The 13,781-nt window shown below is 36.6% G+C and overlaps 1 protein-coding gene across 5 annotated transcripts in view; it reads right to left on the bottom strand.

Annotated features, from left to right (window-relative positions):
• Nucleotides 1-1,481: 1,481 nt before the first annotated feature.
• Nucleotides 1,482-13,781, bottom strand: part of ltbp3 (latent transforming growth factor beta binding protein 3) — a 51,342-nt gene continuing 39,042 nt past the window's right edge. The window contains exons 16-29 of one of the 5 annotated variants that reach the window (XM_023342577.1): nucleotides 13,262-13,381; nucleotides 13,038-13,160; nucleotides 11,838-11,957; nucleotides 11,493-11,621; nucleotides 11,179-11,349; nucleotides 10,991-11,071; nucleotides 9,978-10,106; nucleotides 9,738-9,875; nucleotides 9,509-9,649; nucleotides 5,514-5,642; nucleotides 3,187-3,345; nucleotides 3,013-3,102; nucleotides 2,787-2,915; nucleotides 1,482-2,436 (exon numbers count right to left, since the gene is read on the bottom strand). In XM_023342577.1, coding sequence (XP_023198345.1) covers nucleotides 2,285-2,436; nucleotides 2,787-2,915; nucleotides 3,013-3,102; nucleotides 3,187-3,345; nucleotides 5,514-5,642; nucleotides 9,509-9,649; nucleotides 9,738-9,875; nucleotides 9,978-10,106; nucleotides 10,991-11,071; nucleotides 11,179-11,349; nucleotides 11,493-11,621; nucleotides 11,838-11,957; nucleotides 13,038-13,160; nucleotides 13,262-13,381 — 1,811 coding nt within the window. In that variant the 3' untranslated portion in view covers nucleotides 1,482-2,284. The remainder of the gene's footprint in view (nucleotides 2,437-2,786; nucleotides 2,916-3,012; nucleotides 3,103-3,186; nucleotides 3,346-5,513; nucleotides 5,643-9,508; nucleotides 9,650-9,737; nucleotides 9,876-9,977; nucleotides 10,107-10,990; nucleotides 11,072-11,178; nucleotides 11,350-11,492; nucleotides 11,622-11,837; nucleotides 11,958-13,037; nucleotides 13,161-13,261; nucleotides 13,382-13,781) is intronic. The other 4 variants (XM_023342578.1, XM_023342579.1, XM_023342580.1 and 1 more) reach the window with 4 other exon arrangements.

Raw genomic sequence — 13,781 nt, 5'->3', positions numbered from 1 at the left:
TTGGAGACCCTTCAATCAAATAGAGACAATAATGCAAAATGGAAAAAGTCAAAGAGGAAACAAACCAGAAAAAAATTACCAGGGAAATGTCAAATAAATAGTTCTTCTTTGTGTTGGGTAATTTGATATCCCAATGCTTCAACAAGTTCCTGTATTTGAACACAAGGTTTCCTCCAGAAAACCTGCTAAGCCTGGTGGTTGGTGCCGTTGTGTTTTTGAGTTTAAAAAAAAGTTTAAAGTCGACAGAAAATTTTAAAATATCACTTGCTAATTATGTGTTATTGGAAGATTAATATCTGAACACAAACTATAAAGTCTTAAAAATGCAAACATTTAAAAAAATAAATACACATTGCTTAACCTGGTGGGGGCACAAGTAAAGCCTGGTGACCCACCAGGCTTATAATACACTGAGGGAATCCTTGCAACAGGAGCTATTTTTTCCTTTTAGTGTCTTCGATTTGATATATTGTTTTGAATTCTGAGTGCTTATGCATAAATGTGGCCATATGCACTTCTTAGGTGTTACAAATTATGTTTTCATCTCACTTCTTCTGTTTAGGGGCCATTTTGATAGTATAATATTGTTGTAAATTCATAGATCCATCTAAACAAGGACTACTCAATTGTCAAATTTATACAGGACCTGACTATTTTGGAAATGTGTCTAAAACTAATAAATTTTGTATCTATTTTTAACAATGGTTCCTGAAATGGCTCGAGGACTCCAGAAAGTTTAGAGAAGAAAAGTGCTGACCTGTAAAATTGTCAGAACCTTGTTCTCATGCTGCTTGACTCAAATGTTTGATTAATTCAGGCTTGTGTCCAATAACACAAGATTCAGAAACAAAGGTTCTGATTACTATAATCCGATGTACATCTGCTGTTAACCTTTCCTGTAAAGACCGAAACATTCGGTTTACTAGATTAGATTTAGGAATTGTAGTAACGCAAACAATTCACAAGATGGCATCATTATGAAACTGATCAGCACATCATAGTCTCCCTCCTCATCAATCTATTGGCCCCCATTTTGTTCCTATCCAATCATTTATTAGCCATTTTCAGTTTCTGCTCTGAATGTTCTGTTTGATTTTAATTTATTGGCTTGAATAATTCTCAACTGGAAATCTTGGAAAATGAAATTATTGAGCTGTTATCTTTATTCGGCACCTTGAAAAAATGTCTAGAATTAAAGACATCTTGTATTGCAACGGCAAAATCTCATACTGAACATTCTTGAAAAAGCACTTTAAATCAAACATGACTTTCATAAATCAAAATAAAGTTTCAATTCCTACCATGTGCCATGTGTTTTTTTTACTCTTAATTTATAATAATAGTTCCATATTTATAGATTATTTTCTTTACTGGCTGTAATGTTCACTTGTGTAAAACTATCCAGAGTGGATAATAAACGTTTGAAAGCTCTTGTTTTTAGAGTGTCTAATCCTAAAAACAATAAAAATCATACACACATGTATTAAAAGTGATTTTTTAATTACATTTCTCTCTTCCCAACAACTTCTTTGGCTAATAATTTGATTCAGCAATTATAATGGCTTTTCCCAGAAGAAGGTACATTTAGCAAATATTAGGGTAATATTATGGATGGTCCTCTCAATCTCTCCTTTTCTGCAAAGTCCACTTTGGTGCGCTTGTCAAATTGATAACAAAACCCTAATTTTCTTTCATACTTTACATCAACAAATAAACAAAATAGCAATGGGGTCATTCCACAGAACAAACTGTACAAAAACACAATTTAAACAATGTGTAATAATTAATGTAGAAAATACACTTCAGGTAATGTGTCATTATTAAACATGTCAGGATGTGGGTTTTACAGGGGAATGTAAAAAAATTCTTTGAGTTCTTTGAGATGAATTTCTTTTTTTAAAACTAGCTCGTCTTCACGCTCCAACTGTGATTAAACCAATGTGGCAAAGTGGGGGGTGTCGGCAAAACAAAAAATCACAAAAATATACACTTTAATATTAATCTAAAAAACAAGTTAGAAAAGAATAATTACAAAAAAACAAAAATTAACCAATAAACAAATATCCTAATGTGAGCTGATAATTTATTTTTTTTTAAAGTGAATTGGTGGGAACGAGAACGTTTTGTACATTTCAGATAGGCCTTCGCGAAGACGTGTCTCCGACGTTTTCAGGTCTGCAGTGGCTCACGCAGCCACACAAAAACAGAGAGGTGTGCGACAGCATGTCTGCTGGGTTGGTGTTATACTGCGTGTACATACGCCATCCAGGTGGCACCAGGATCTTTACTGAGTTCTGCGGCGCACGCATACATTTTGCCGGCGCGAGGCCATGAAGCCGTGTTTGCAGAAGCACTTGTACGAGCCGAAAGTGTTCACACAGCGAGCGTTCTTGCAGGGGCTGGTGCGTGGACCCGGCTCTGCACACTCGTCAATGTCTGGAAAACACAAACGAGTGTCAGTGAGGATAAGCCGACAAACAGAACCAGAAACCGTAGGTCAAAGTGTACAGAGATGTACAGTGACTTGCAAATGTATTTTCCATGTTTAGAATGAAAAATCCCAGTACAACCAGCAGTCAGTAAACAGAGTCCATGTAAAGGTAATTTAATTTAAGTATGAATACAGACATCCTGTGTAAGCCTCAGAGTTAAATAAAGAACAAACAGCATCATAAAGACAAACCTGTAAGTATATGGCAAAAGGAAAAATTATACTTTTGTATGCCACTGTACACACATTATTGTATTTTTGTTTGAATTTTGTATGCACACAAAAACACACAAACCTATACAGCGGGCACGGGAGTGGTCTAGCCTAAAGCCTGTGTTACATTCACACATGGTACCCAGGTAGGAGCGGACACAGCGGCCATTTGCACAGCTACATTCGTCCGAATCCTCCTCTGAACTGTCACCTTTTAGCAAAAAAATAACATTAGACACCGAGGGGTAAATATCACATATTATATGGCAAAATAGTAAAGAGACAACAAATACAGAGTATGATTTCACCTGGGTTGTAGTTTGCGAAAGCTGCCAGAAAATCCTGATCCCCATCCGACTCAGTCTCATGTTGCATCTTACATAGAATACTGAACATTTCTGAACAGAAAACAAGAAGCGTGTTGGTGGAAAGCAGGGGGAAAAATAAAACCAAAGATCAAGCTGATCCTGTAGGAAACTCACCCAAATTTCTGGGAGGGCAGGTGTTGCACTCTGGCCCCCAGCCGTGGCCGTAGTGACAACAACACTCAGAGTAAGTCACCACTTTGTCGATGGGCTGACTGCAGATGAGACCCTCGTCAACACGCTCGAAACACACGTCTTTGTGGGCTGCAGTACGATCTAAAATAAAAGTAAGGAAGAGATATACATGTTTTTTTAATGTTTGTTACTTTCACTTTAGTAGTAAAATGGGTTATAGTCCAGCAAATCATTTTATTTTTAGCGCTTTTTTTTGTAAAAGTGCCATCGGGTGTATAATGTATTATTGTCAACAAAATCTAGAAAATAATCTGTGTGAATTTGCAGAGAGAAGCAGATTATGCAGAACTGCCATAATGAAGTGAAGTAGTTCTGCCCAACATAATAATGAAAGTCTGATTTAAGTAAAAGTTAATCTAATACGAGTAGAAATGATGTTAGGGAAGCCAAAATTAAGAGCTTGTCAGAAAATCAATCAATATGAAAACATCTGTTGAATTTTAGTACATATTTGGAAACATATTTTCTGTTAATAAATTTTCCTAATGTAACTTGGGAGACTTATGGTGTATTTTTATTTTACTTTTATGCATTCCCATAAGTAGGTTTCAGGTTTTAAACATAGAATAACAACAACAACAAAATTAAAGGTTTGGAAGAGTAGCTGTTTCTGACTGATGTATTTGTGATACTTCTGTGGCATGTTCTCCTGGATTTCCCATTTTAAAGAGGAATGGGCCACATATAAAAAAATAACAGCGATTACTGATAAAATGCTGTGATCAACTAAAAATGTCAATTGCAGTATGAAGTTAACAAAAACACTTTAGTTAAATACTGGAAATACTGGAGGTTTTTTGTAAGAGCAAATAATTTTATTTTTTTCCTACCACTAAATAAATTTACTCAAATTAAAGGCTGGAATTTCCCAAATGTTATATGAGAGATAAGATGAATACATGTCAAGGCTTTTTACAAAGTGTGGAGGGCAATGTGTGCTAAAACCAATACAATAAAAATCAGTGGAATAATGAAAGTAAAAGCCTTTCTTATTCTCTATAAATGCTTTTTATGGTTGGGTGTATCAGGGTCATATAGGCACATGCAACGAGCAAAACCAATAACTTGTTCTGAAATCATTATACAGATGTCAATGCTTTAAAAAAAAAAAAAAGGTTTATGGCTTTCAGCCAACTCATAAAAAAGCTAGATAATAAAAATACATTACCTGTTTTTAAAAAGATAAATAGATATTGTTTCTTTATTCCCTAAAATATTTAGTCATTATGAGTAAAAACATAATTTCAGATTCCTAAAATCACACATTTCACACTAATTTATAAAGCAAAAGCAGCCACAATGATTTGGTTTTTGCATCGTAAACGAACAAAAGGTAATAAAGTAAAACTCACTTCTATATAAAGACAGAAGCTGTTTTTTAAAAGTTTAATATTTAATAATAAATAAGTGAAGCTGATTACAGTATGAAGTGGTTCACTAAATATTTGCTACTGCTCAACAGCCTGCAGGTTTTACTGTATTGCGCCACATCATTAAACACATTTTGTGTCATTAGAAAATCCTGTAGCAGCTGTTACAAATATTAACCGTGAAATAATAGTTATAGTTTTAGTAATATTTCATTCAATTGTGTGAAATCCTGGGCAGCTCTCTCTTGGAAAAAAGAAATTCAATATATTTCCTTGTTAGAGAAATACTAAATAAATCATATGCGGTTACATTGATTATTCCGAAAGGATAAATATTAAGGTTTTGTTGACTTTGTAGTGAAGTTACCAATAAACTTCTTGTATAATTCTGACTCAGCAAGTCGATTGCATTAAGCTATTTGGCTGCAGGAGTCAAAGTAAAGCTTTTAAATAAACAAACAAAAAACAACTAAGCTGTTAAGCATGGTGGTAGCAGCATCATGCTGTGGGGTGCATTAACATTACAAACACACATTGAAACTGGTTTTGGACTAGCCGGAACAAGTATAAAGCTTTTGGAAAACCCTGACCTCAGCTAAGATCAAATGCTAATAAATTATTACAGATGTGTGTTGTGTCATCAGGACAGTTTAAATGCATCATTAGAAGCTCATAATACGACATGAGTGCATGTAGCGTCTGTTTGGCAGTGTATTAATCACTTTCTAAGACCAAACATGCTTATAATAGAAAAGTAATATTGATTTAAAGCTAGAAACATCTTCCTAAAAACAGCCTGGACAAGGCAAGGCTTGGGAGGAACTGCAATGGAAAACAAGAGTGTCAGACTGAGCGGTAAGGCAAGCTAGTTCTACCCACCGTCATAGACGCACTGCTTCAGCGCCGCGCTGAAGGTGAGGGGAGGGTCGCAAAAACAGTGAAAGGAGCCGGGCGTGTTCTCACACCTCCCATTCTTACAGTACGAGGGGTCCTGGCACTCATTCACATCTGCAAAGGGCACCACAGACACTGGTTACAGTATGAACATCTGCTTCTGGGCCAGAGCTTAGTCTGCAGGTGGTCGACTCAGGCTTTCGTCTCACCACAAAATGCAGAACAAATTCTTCCCTGCGGTAAATGCTCCATTTGGGAATCTTTTTAGACATTAACTGTGTGTCGAAGGTGATTATTTATCCCTAAGCTAACTGTTAAGGCCGGTGTGTGAGGTGGATCTGTCGGTCTAGAGGTTGGACAACTATAAAACTAAAACAGGTTGAAATAAAACTGATTAGTTGATCACTGATTAGATTCATAAACAGTTTTTACAGCTGTGATAATCGACTGGTTTAGATAAAACTGTGGTGTAAATAATGTCTTTGAACCACATGTGGTTTCTGTTAGTTTTTTTACTACGTGAACCATTCTGCTTATGGGAGATTGCACAACCTTGGAGCTGGCCTGTGGTTAAAATAAAAGAAGAAAAAAAAGGGGAACTGATATCTATGAAGTTAAAAATGAGAGTTTGGTTCCAGAAGAAGCTGCTGAAATATTGCTAAGAAAATAAAAAATCTCTAGCGGGCAAAACATTCTGTTTATTAGCAAGACATATTGCTTATGATCAAGTTTATGAGGTTGAAGTCTCCTTATTATCATCATTACAAAATTTTCTAGTTTGAAGAAACAAAGTGTGATGTGAACAAAAAAGAATTTAGAGAAAGAGAGTCTACATCATATTTACAAAGCATATTTTCTCACCTCCACCCACATTATTACATCGCTACGGTTTTTGTCCCAAACTGGAGGTCAATGTTATATTTCAGAAAAGAAACCATGTTACTTGGAGGCCTTCAATTTTTTCTGACTGTCATAACTAAGCCATATTTATCTCCTGTGTGTGCGTCACAGTATTGGGTTTCAGGTAATTATACACGACCCGACTGTGCCACATTCATCTGCAGACTAGGCCTGTAAACATTCAAAAGCTTCACTTGGGTTTTCTACATACTACGGCTGCAATAGCTGCAAAGTTAGCTCAAGCAAAACGAACATATCCAGGTAGAAACCAGTTATCGTTCCCAGCCAGATCTGCTAGATGGAACCGCTTCACATTGACCTACCTGTCTACAGACTACCTACTGTCAGCCTCAGAGGATTAGTTTTCATGACTTCGCAAACATTTGTGGAACCTAACCAAAGTTTCTAACAGATGATGAAACATGGAGAACTTTTTATCTATGCAGGAACAAAGTTTTTCCCTGACAGTACGTTCATTTTTTCACTGATGAATGGCTTAAGGATATGTACTGTACTGTAATTGGCACACTGATTATCATCAATCTGCTGGAGATGACTTGTAGAAACAAAAGATCCCTCACTGTTTAACATTATCTAGTACTTTTGAACCACAGAAGCTCACTTGAGGAAGGTGGTAGTTTTCATAATGATAGAAGAGTAAATTCATATTGATGCAAGGCTGTGAATACTTTTACACTTAATTTATTGGACTAAGAAAAAGAAAAACAAAGCATTTGCATTGTTTATATTTTTACATTCTGCGCTGAAGAATTTAAAAAGACGTCTCTCCTGTTTTGCGTCTCTAAGTTCAAGTTATTGTTTGGTTTGTGGATTCCTCTTTGACACCATTTGGATTTTATCATTAGGAGCTAAAACATGAACACAAGAGGTTTTTCACGTGTAATTTTGAAATTATTTAGCTATTATTTTGTATATTATGCAAAAAATCTTCACTTGCACAAATCCGTCAACATATTTCCATTTGACAAAAAAATTTGCTGAAGAGGGTATGGATACTTTTGATACAAATTTACTCTCATACATTTAGCACTTCTAGACTGCTGTGATCAGCAGACCGTAGTTGAGAGGACCTTTGCTTTTAAGTTCAAAACATTCAAATTTGGGCAAATGTTTCTATTTTATTAACCTATTTTTGCACCTGATAGCATCTATGCATCTTCCAAGACATATTTACAGGAACATAGCTGCGTATTGTGGGGATGGAGTTAGTTTTTGGCCTGATCGTTGACTACATTTCAACAATATACATCAAGTAATTGGTAGGCTTTACCTGTCACAACTGACTTAATTATCAGTTTCAGTACCAGAAATTATATATAATCTTTATTTGTACATTTAGAGAAGAGCTGGACAGATTTTTAAATTGCCATTGCATTGTCCTATGCCAATTTAATGGCATAGGACAGTTTGGACGCAATATTTGGAAGGGCATTATATTTGTCATATGTGATACATTATGTCATGCATTTGCTTTCCATGTAGCAATAATATGTTTGAGCCGTTGGATGGACTTTAATTGCCCTTAATTCCCATATCTCAGGGTTTCCCACAGTGTATTATAAGCCTGGTGGACCACCAGGCTTTACTTGTTAATTTATTTTACTTTTTTTTAAATGATTGCCTATTTTTAAAACTTTATAGTTGGTTTTCAGATATTAATCATTCAATCTTCCAATAACGCATAACTATCAAGTGATATTTTCAAATCTCTTGCCAACTTTAAGTATTTTTTTAACTCAAAAACATGGCGGCCAGCTGGATGACTGGCCAGCGCCACAAGCACCGGGCTTAGCAAGTTTTCTAGGGGAAAAGGTGTATCTGATGTATATTTAAAGTGCCTGTGATGCTAGAAATCACTGAGAGTGGTTGGGACTTTGTATAATAGCATGTAACATCTTCTTCTTTATCTGCTTAATTATGTTTTACTGAAAACTGATTTAGCTTCCCTTATTAATTTCATTCGGAAACCTGTCCAATTTTAAAATTCTGGTTGCCAATTTTAATTTGCAGATAAAAAAAACAAGGAAAGCCACATAATTACGGCTATCCAAATCTGCAAGATGAGTAAAAATAATGTACTTCTTGTTAGTAGATTTATTGGGGTCACATGCCTACATTTTCTTTGCAATAGACAATAAATAGATTACAAAAGATTTCTTTATATCTTCTGAGGTCACGGTGGGTACGAATTGAAACAAAGTATGTAATGCAATGAAAGATGGAATAAAAAATCTAAGTAACAAGTGCAAAATGTCACATATTTTTGCATTTTGCAAGGGATACTCAACAAACTTTTCAATATTAAAATAGAAATAATCTTTCTTGGCGACCAAAGTGGAAAAGTTTGAGTGGAAAAGTTTGAGAGTTAACTTTTCCATTGGTCAAACACACAGAATGATGCAGGCTAAGATACTGAGCCAGACATTGACAGTAAGTTCTCTAAATATGACCACTGTGACAGGAAACCCATTGTTTCCACATAAAGCAAAAAAACCGCTGAGAAAAACAAACATTTTGTGCTGCAAGTTCAACTTTGAGACACAACGAGAAACTGGCCAAAGATTTGGATAATCTTGCCAAAAACACAAATGTCTCACATTTTTTTCGGCACAGTTCTGAGTCAGGAAGACTCAATTAACTTTAGGCAAATATGCAAAAGATTTTATCCAAGATAAATCTGTGGTTTATTTGCGCTGCGCAAAAGAGAGAGAGAGCAAGGCTTCCATATGGACGTCTGAACAAAGTACCGTGAGGTTGCTCACCTTCATTCCTCCCCAGCTCTTAACCTCTATCTGTCATGAAACATGCTGCATTTAAACATATTTCGGTCCTTTTGAAACTATCTACATCCTGTCAACTATAAACATGGAGACTGCTAGTATGCTAAGGCTTAAAATTCTATTCACCCACTGCAGGGTGGACAGAAAATTATTCTTCAAAGAACGCTAAAGACAACAGAAATATTCTAAAAGATAGAATATTCTAAAATTTGGGTGTTTTAGATGGAAATATCAGGGATTTCAAAGACAGACTGATACTCAGGACAAATGAGAACTCACCAGCCTGCTCCTCGAGAGTCACGCAGCTGTTTCGGTCCACAGCCAGCGTCCAGGGCAGAGAACAAATGCAGTAGTATGAACCCACTGTGTTCACACATAAGCCATTCTTACAGTTTCCTGGGTTGTCACACTCATTGACATCTGGACAACAAAGTTAGGAGTTCAAAGTTGTCCCAGAAGAAGCTAGATAAAAGCCGGTTTCAGCCAATGAAAGGGAAATACTACTCACCAGCAACTGTTGGCATCACACACTTCTTCCTGCTGGAGTCGGGGATCCAGGGCCGGTCACAGATGCAATAAAAGCCCCCGTCAGTATTGACACACCGACCATTGGTGCAAAGAGACTCATCGTGGCATTCATTGACATCTGAGAGCAAATATGAAGACATGAAACAAGCACCAATCTGCTGTAGAGAGTGTAGAACGTCCTACATGCAGAAATTATTCACAATTTCATGATCCTACATACCAATGCACTCAAGAAGGTTGCTGTCATAGTAAAAGCCTTGTTGACAGTAGCACTCATAACCTCGCAGCGTGTTTTCACAACGGCCCCTTTTGCAGATTTCCTCAGCAAACAGAGTACACTCATCAATATCTGCAGACAACAAACAAAAGATTGTTAATCTGCAGAAAATTTGATCTCTTTGCAGTTAAAAGAAACCCCTTCAGATGCAGAATTAGCTTAAATTAGCTAAAATCGCCTGGTTGTAAACTCAGTAAATGAATCTTTTTTTCTTTTGCTGACCACTACATACTGAATAAAGTTATTTGAGCAATTTAAGTTTTAAAAAATATCAATCGGGGCGTGCCGTGGTGGCGTAGGGGATAGCTTGACCCATGTTTAGAGGCCTTGAGTCCTCGACGCAGCCTTCGCGGGTTCGACTCCCGAACCCGACAATATTTGCTGCATGTCTTCCTCCTTTTCTTTCCCCCTTTCTGTCAGCCTACCTTCATATAAGGGACACTAGAGCCCACAAAAGACCCCCTGGAGGGGTAAAAAAAAAATATATATATATCAATCAAAAGGTAAAACAACTACAGAGATGTAAGAATCTATTAAAAAAAATCTATTTTCTACATGTTGAGTCCTGCATGTAGCCAATTCCTTCTGTGAAAGAGAGAGAAAGAGCAATACTGACAAAACGGAAGGATAGACAGAGTTCTACAAAGTGTCTGCTTTATCCTTGTAAAGATTCAACATCTGTCATGGAACATGCTGTATTCAGAAATGGCGACAGCCTTTTAGAAAGCCTAATGTCTAAGTTTTTTTCAGTAATGCTAGCCTTGCTAACTTTTCTTGTAGCCATAGCTACAAGAACAGTTTGCAGCTAAGGCTACAAGTGGTAAAAATATATTTTCAGCGATGTTCTTAGATCTCTTTTTAGTCTTTATATTAAATACAAACTGAATTGTTGCCTTAAATTTGTACAGTTAGTGAAGTTTACATATTATATTAAATTATAACTTAAATGAACACACCGTGGTAGGCGGGCAGGCTGTACTGGAGTCTTTGTTCACTGTAGAAACCTTGTCCGTGTGGACAGAGGAAGTGGAACTCTGCTACATCGAAGGGAAAAAAAAAAGGTTTGAAAGAAAAACTTTTAACAGAATTATGAAAGTAAATAGTCGTTCTTCTATTTGCTTCCTCTGTAGTAGTTCAATGGTACCTGAGTGGGAGACTGGGCAGGGATGGATCTCGCAGTGATCTCCCCATCCCACACCGATGGAGCAGCAGCACTCCTGCTTGGTGACGTTGATGGCCAGGACGCTGTCGCAGAACACCGTGTCATCGAGGTTCAAGTAACACTCCTTCTTCTCATCCGTCAGGATTCGAACCGCTACAAGTAGAAATGTGAAGTTTGAAGCAGATAATTATTAGATATCTGTAAAAATAATGCCAAAAAGTCTTTTGGGATTTAGAAGGTTTCAATGTTTTGTTCACTAGATGAATGTGGTTCATCTAGAATGAGAGACGATGTACCTTCGCAGTTGTGTCTGTCCTCTGAGAGGGCATAGCCGTGATTGCAGACACACACATATGAGCCCAGTCTGTTCTCGCATGAGCCGTAGGGTTGGCAGAGGTTCCTGTCTGCAGCACATTCGTCTATGTCTGAAAGGGAAATCACAAAGCTTGTACTGAGCATTTGAATTTCAGTCCTAACCATCGCAAAATTGGCTAAAAGAATTCCAGAAATGAAGCACAAAAATAAAAATCTCTAAAATTCAAAACTCAACATTGACTAGCTCATTCAATTTGTCATAAATAAAGGAAAATGGATACAAAAAAAATCCAAATGTTGACATCCATTCAGAAGGAGATACAGACCTTGGCATTCCCTGCCTCCGATCAGTTTGTAACCCTTCTGGCACTCGCAGTGGTACGAGCCCATGTTGTTGAAGCACTGGCCCCTCAGGCAGCTCGACGGCCTCTCACACTCATTAATGTCTGAAAAGACAGCAGAGGAAAATTTTTACTTAAATTTCCACACCAGTTCATGTCTGAATCCTTTTCAGCAACTGGATCTCAACTCTTTTTATTTCAGAGAGAAAACACTGAAGTACGTGAAATTGTACACTTAGAAATATCAGTTTCCTAGTATGCGAAGGCCCAATTTCAAGCCTAATTTTGGTTAGCTGTGAAACATAGTAATTTGCATACAAAAAAATGACTTGTTTCAGCTAGTGAGTACACAAGAGGTGAAGTTTAATCAAAGAGAAACTAATAGTGGAGGCAGAGAAATAAAGAAAAGTTATAAATTGTTTGGTTTTCTTTCATTTTGATGTATTCTTTTATTTTCATTTTGATTTCAGGAAAAAGTTGCTTGTAGCATTGTTTGAGCAAATAAATAGTAAAGCATGATATTGATGGGTACAAATATTTGCTGCTTTAGATTTTTAGGTTTCTGGGTAATTTCACATTAATTTTTAAGAATTCAAGTTTTCTTATGCTTTCCAATGGTTTTCAGTGGAGATTATTCATGGATCTTAATGGGTATCAATCTATAATAACCTCTTAAGAACTTATTGTTCTGAAAGTTTATCATCATGCTATCCTAACAGTTTAAAGTCCTTCTAAAGAAATGCCAGAGTAACGACGAGCGGAGTTTCCTCTGGCTGCAGAGAGTAATGCAGTGTTGCCCCACCTCCACCTGTTGCTGTGTACAGCTGGTCAGCTGGCTGAAGGAAAGCTGCTTTACTTATCCCTCATTAATTAAAGACAAAAAATGAGAAAATATTTCCATGAGAGCCAAGAAACCAAGATCTTTCTGTTTTTGGAAGCGATCCTGGAAGTCATTTATGCTACAGCAGTATATTGTGCAACATTACTAATTTTATATTAGGCTTGATAAATTGTTTACTTCTTGCTATAAACAAAAACAATTAACAATTAATTATGGTATATATTTTATCAAAAAACTTTGTGCAGACACCACAATAACCTGATTTGTGCTTGAGAATGTCATTTTGCCCATGCCTAGTTGATGCAAATAAAACAAAACCAAAGTTATTTTGGTGTAATTTGCACCTTCACAGTGGCTGCCCTCCTGTGTGCGCTGGTATCCTGGGTAGCAGTGGCACTTGAAGGAGCCTTCTGTGTTGATGCAGCGGCCATAAGCACACAGTCGAACGTCCGCACACTCGTCAATGTCTACAGGGAAGAATTTTTTCTTTGTAAATGAAATGGTTTAAACCAGAGGAATGTAATTAAAAAATACCTCACTGTTTGCAAAAGTCAGGTTTTCTACTTACCATTGCAGCTTTTGCTGTCTGCAGAGTGGAACCCCTCATTGCAGAGGCATCGGTAAGTACCAGGGAGGTTATCACAGCGCCCGTCGCGACAGATACCAGGCTTCTGACACTCATTAATGTCTGAAGAAAAGGTCACACATGGAATTTTAATGTACTCCTTTTTATCACTGCAGCAGCAAAATGCCTTAATCTTTATCATTTCCACTGCAAAAACACAAAATCTTACCATTTATTTCTGGTATCTAGTGCAAAAATCTTAGTGTACTTGAAATAAGACAAAACTAACTTAGTAGTAACTTTTCAACAAAATATAGGAGCTTGTTTTTAAGTCAGAAATTCCTTTATATTGAAGAAAATGTAACAGTAACTAGCACTTTTTAACAATATTAAGACATTATTGACTAAAAATAAGCTCCTATATATCTTGCTAAAAAATTGTTATGTCTCCTATCAAGTGCTCTGAGATATTTGTGCTAGAAACTAGCACAAATAGTTAGAAGTGCCATTTCTTAATGGCACT

Source organism: Xiphophorus maculatus, chromosome 11, assembly GCF_002775205.1.
Source record: "Xiphophorus maculatus strain JP 163 A chromosome 11, X_maculatus-5.0-male, whole genome shotgun sequence".
NCBI classification, from domain to species: Eukaryota; Metazoa; Chordata; class Actinopteri; order Cyprinodontiformes; family Poeciliidae; genus Xiphophorus; species Xiphophorus maculatus.
This window is presented reverse-complemented; position numbering and strand designations above follow the sequence as displayed.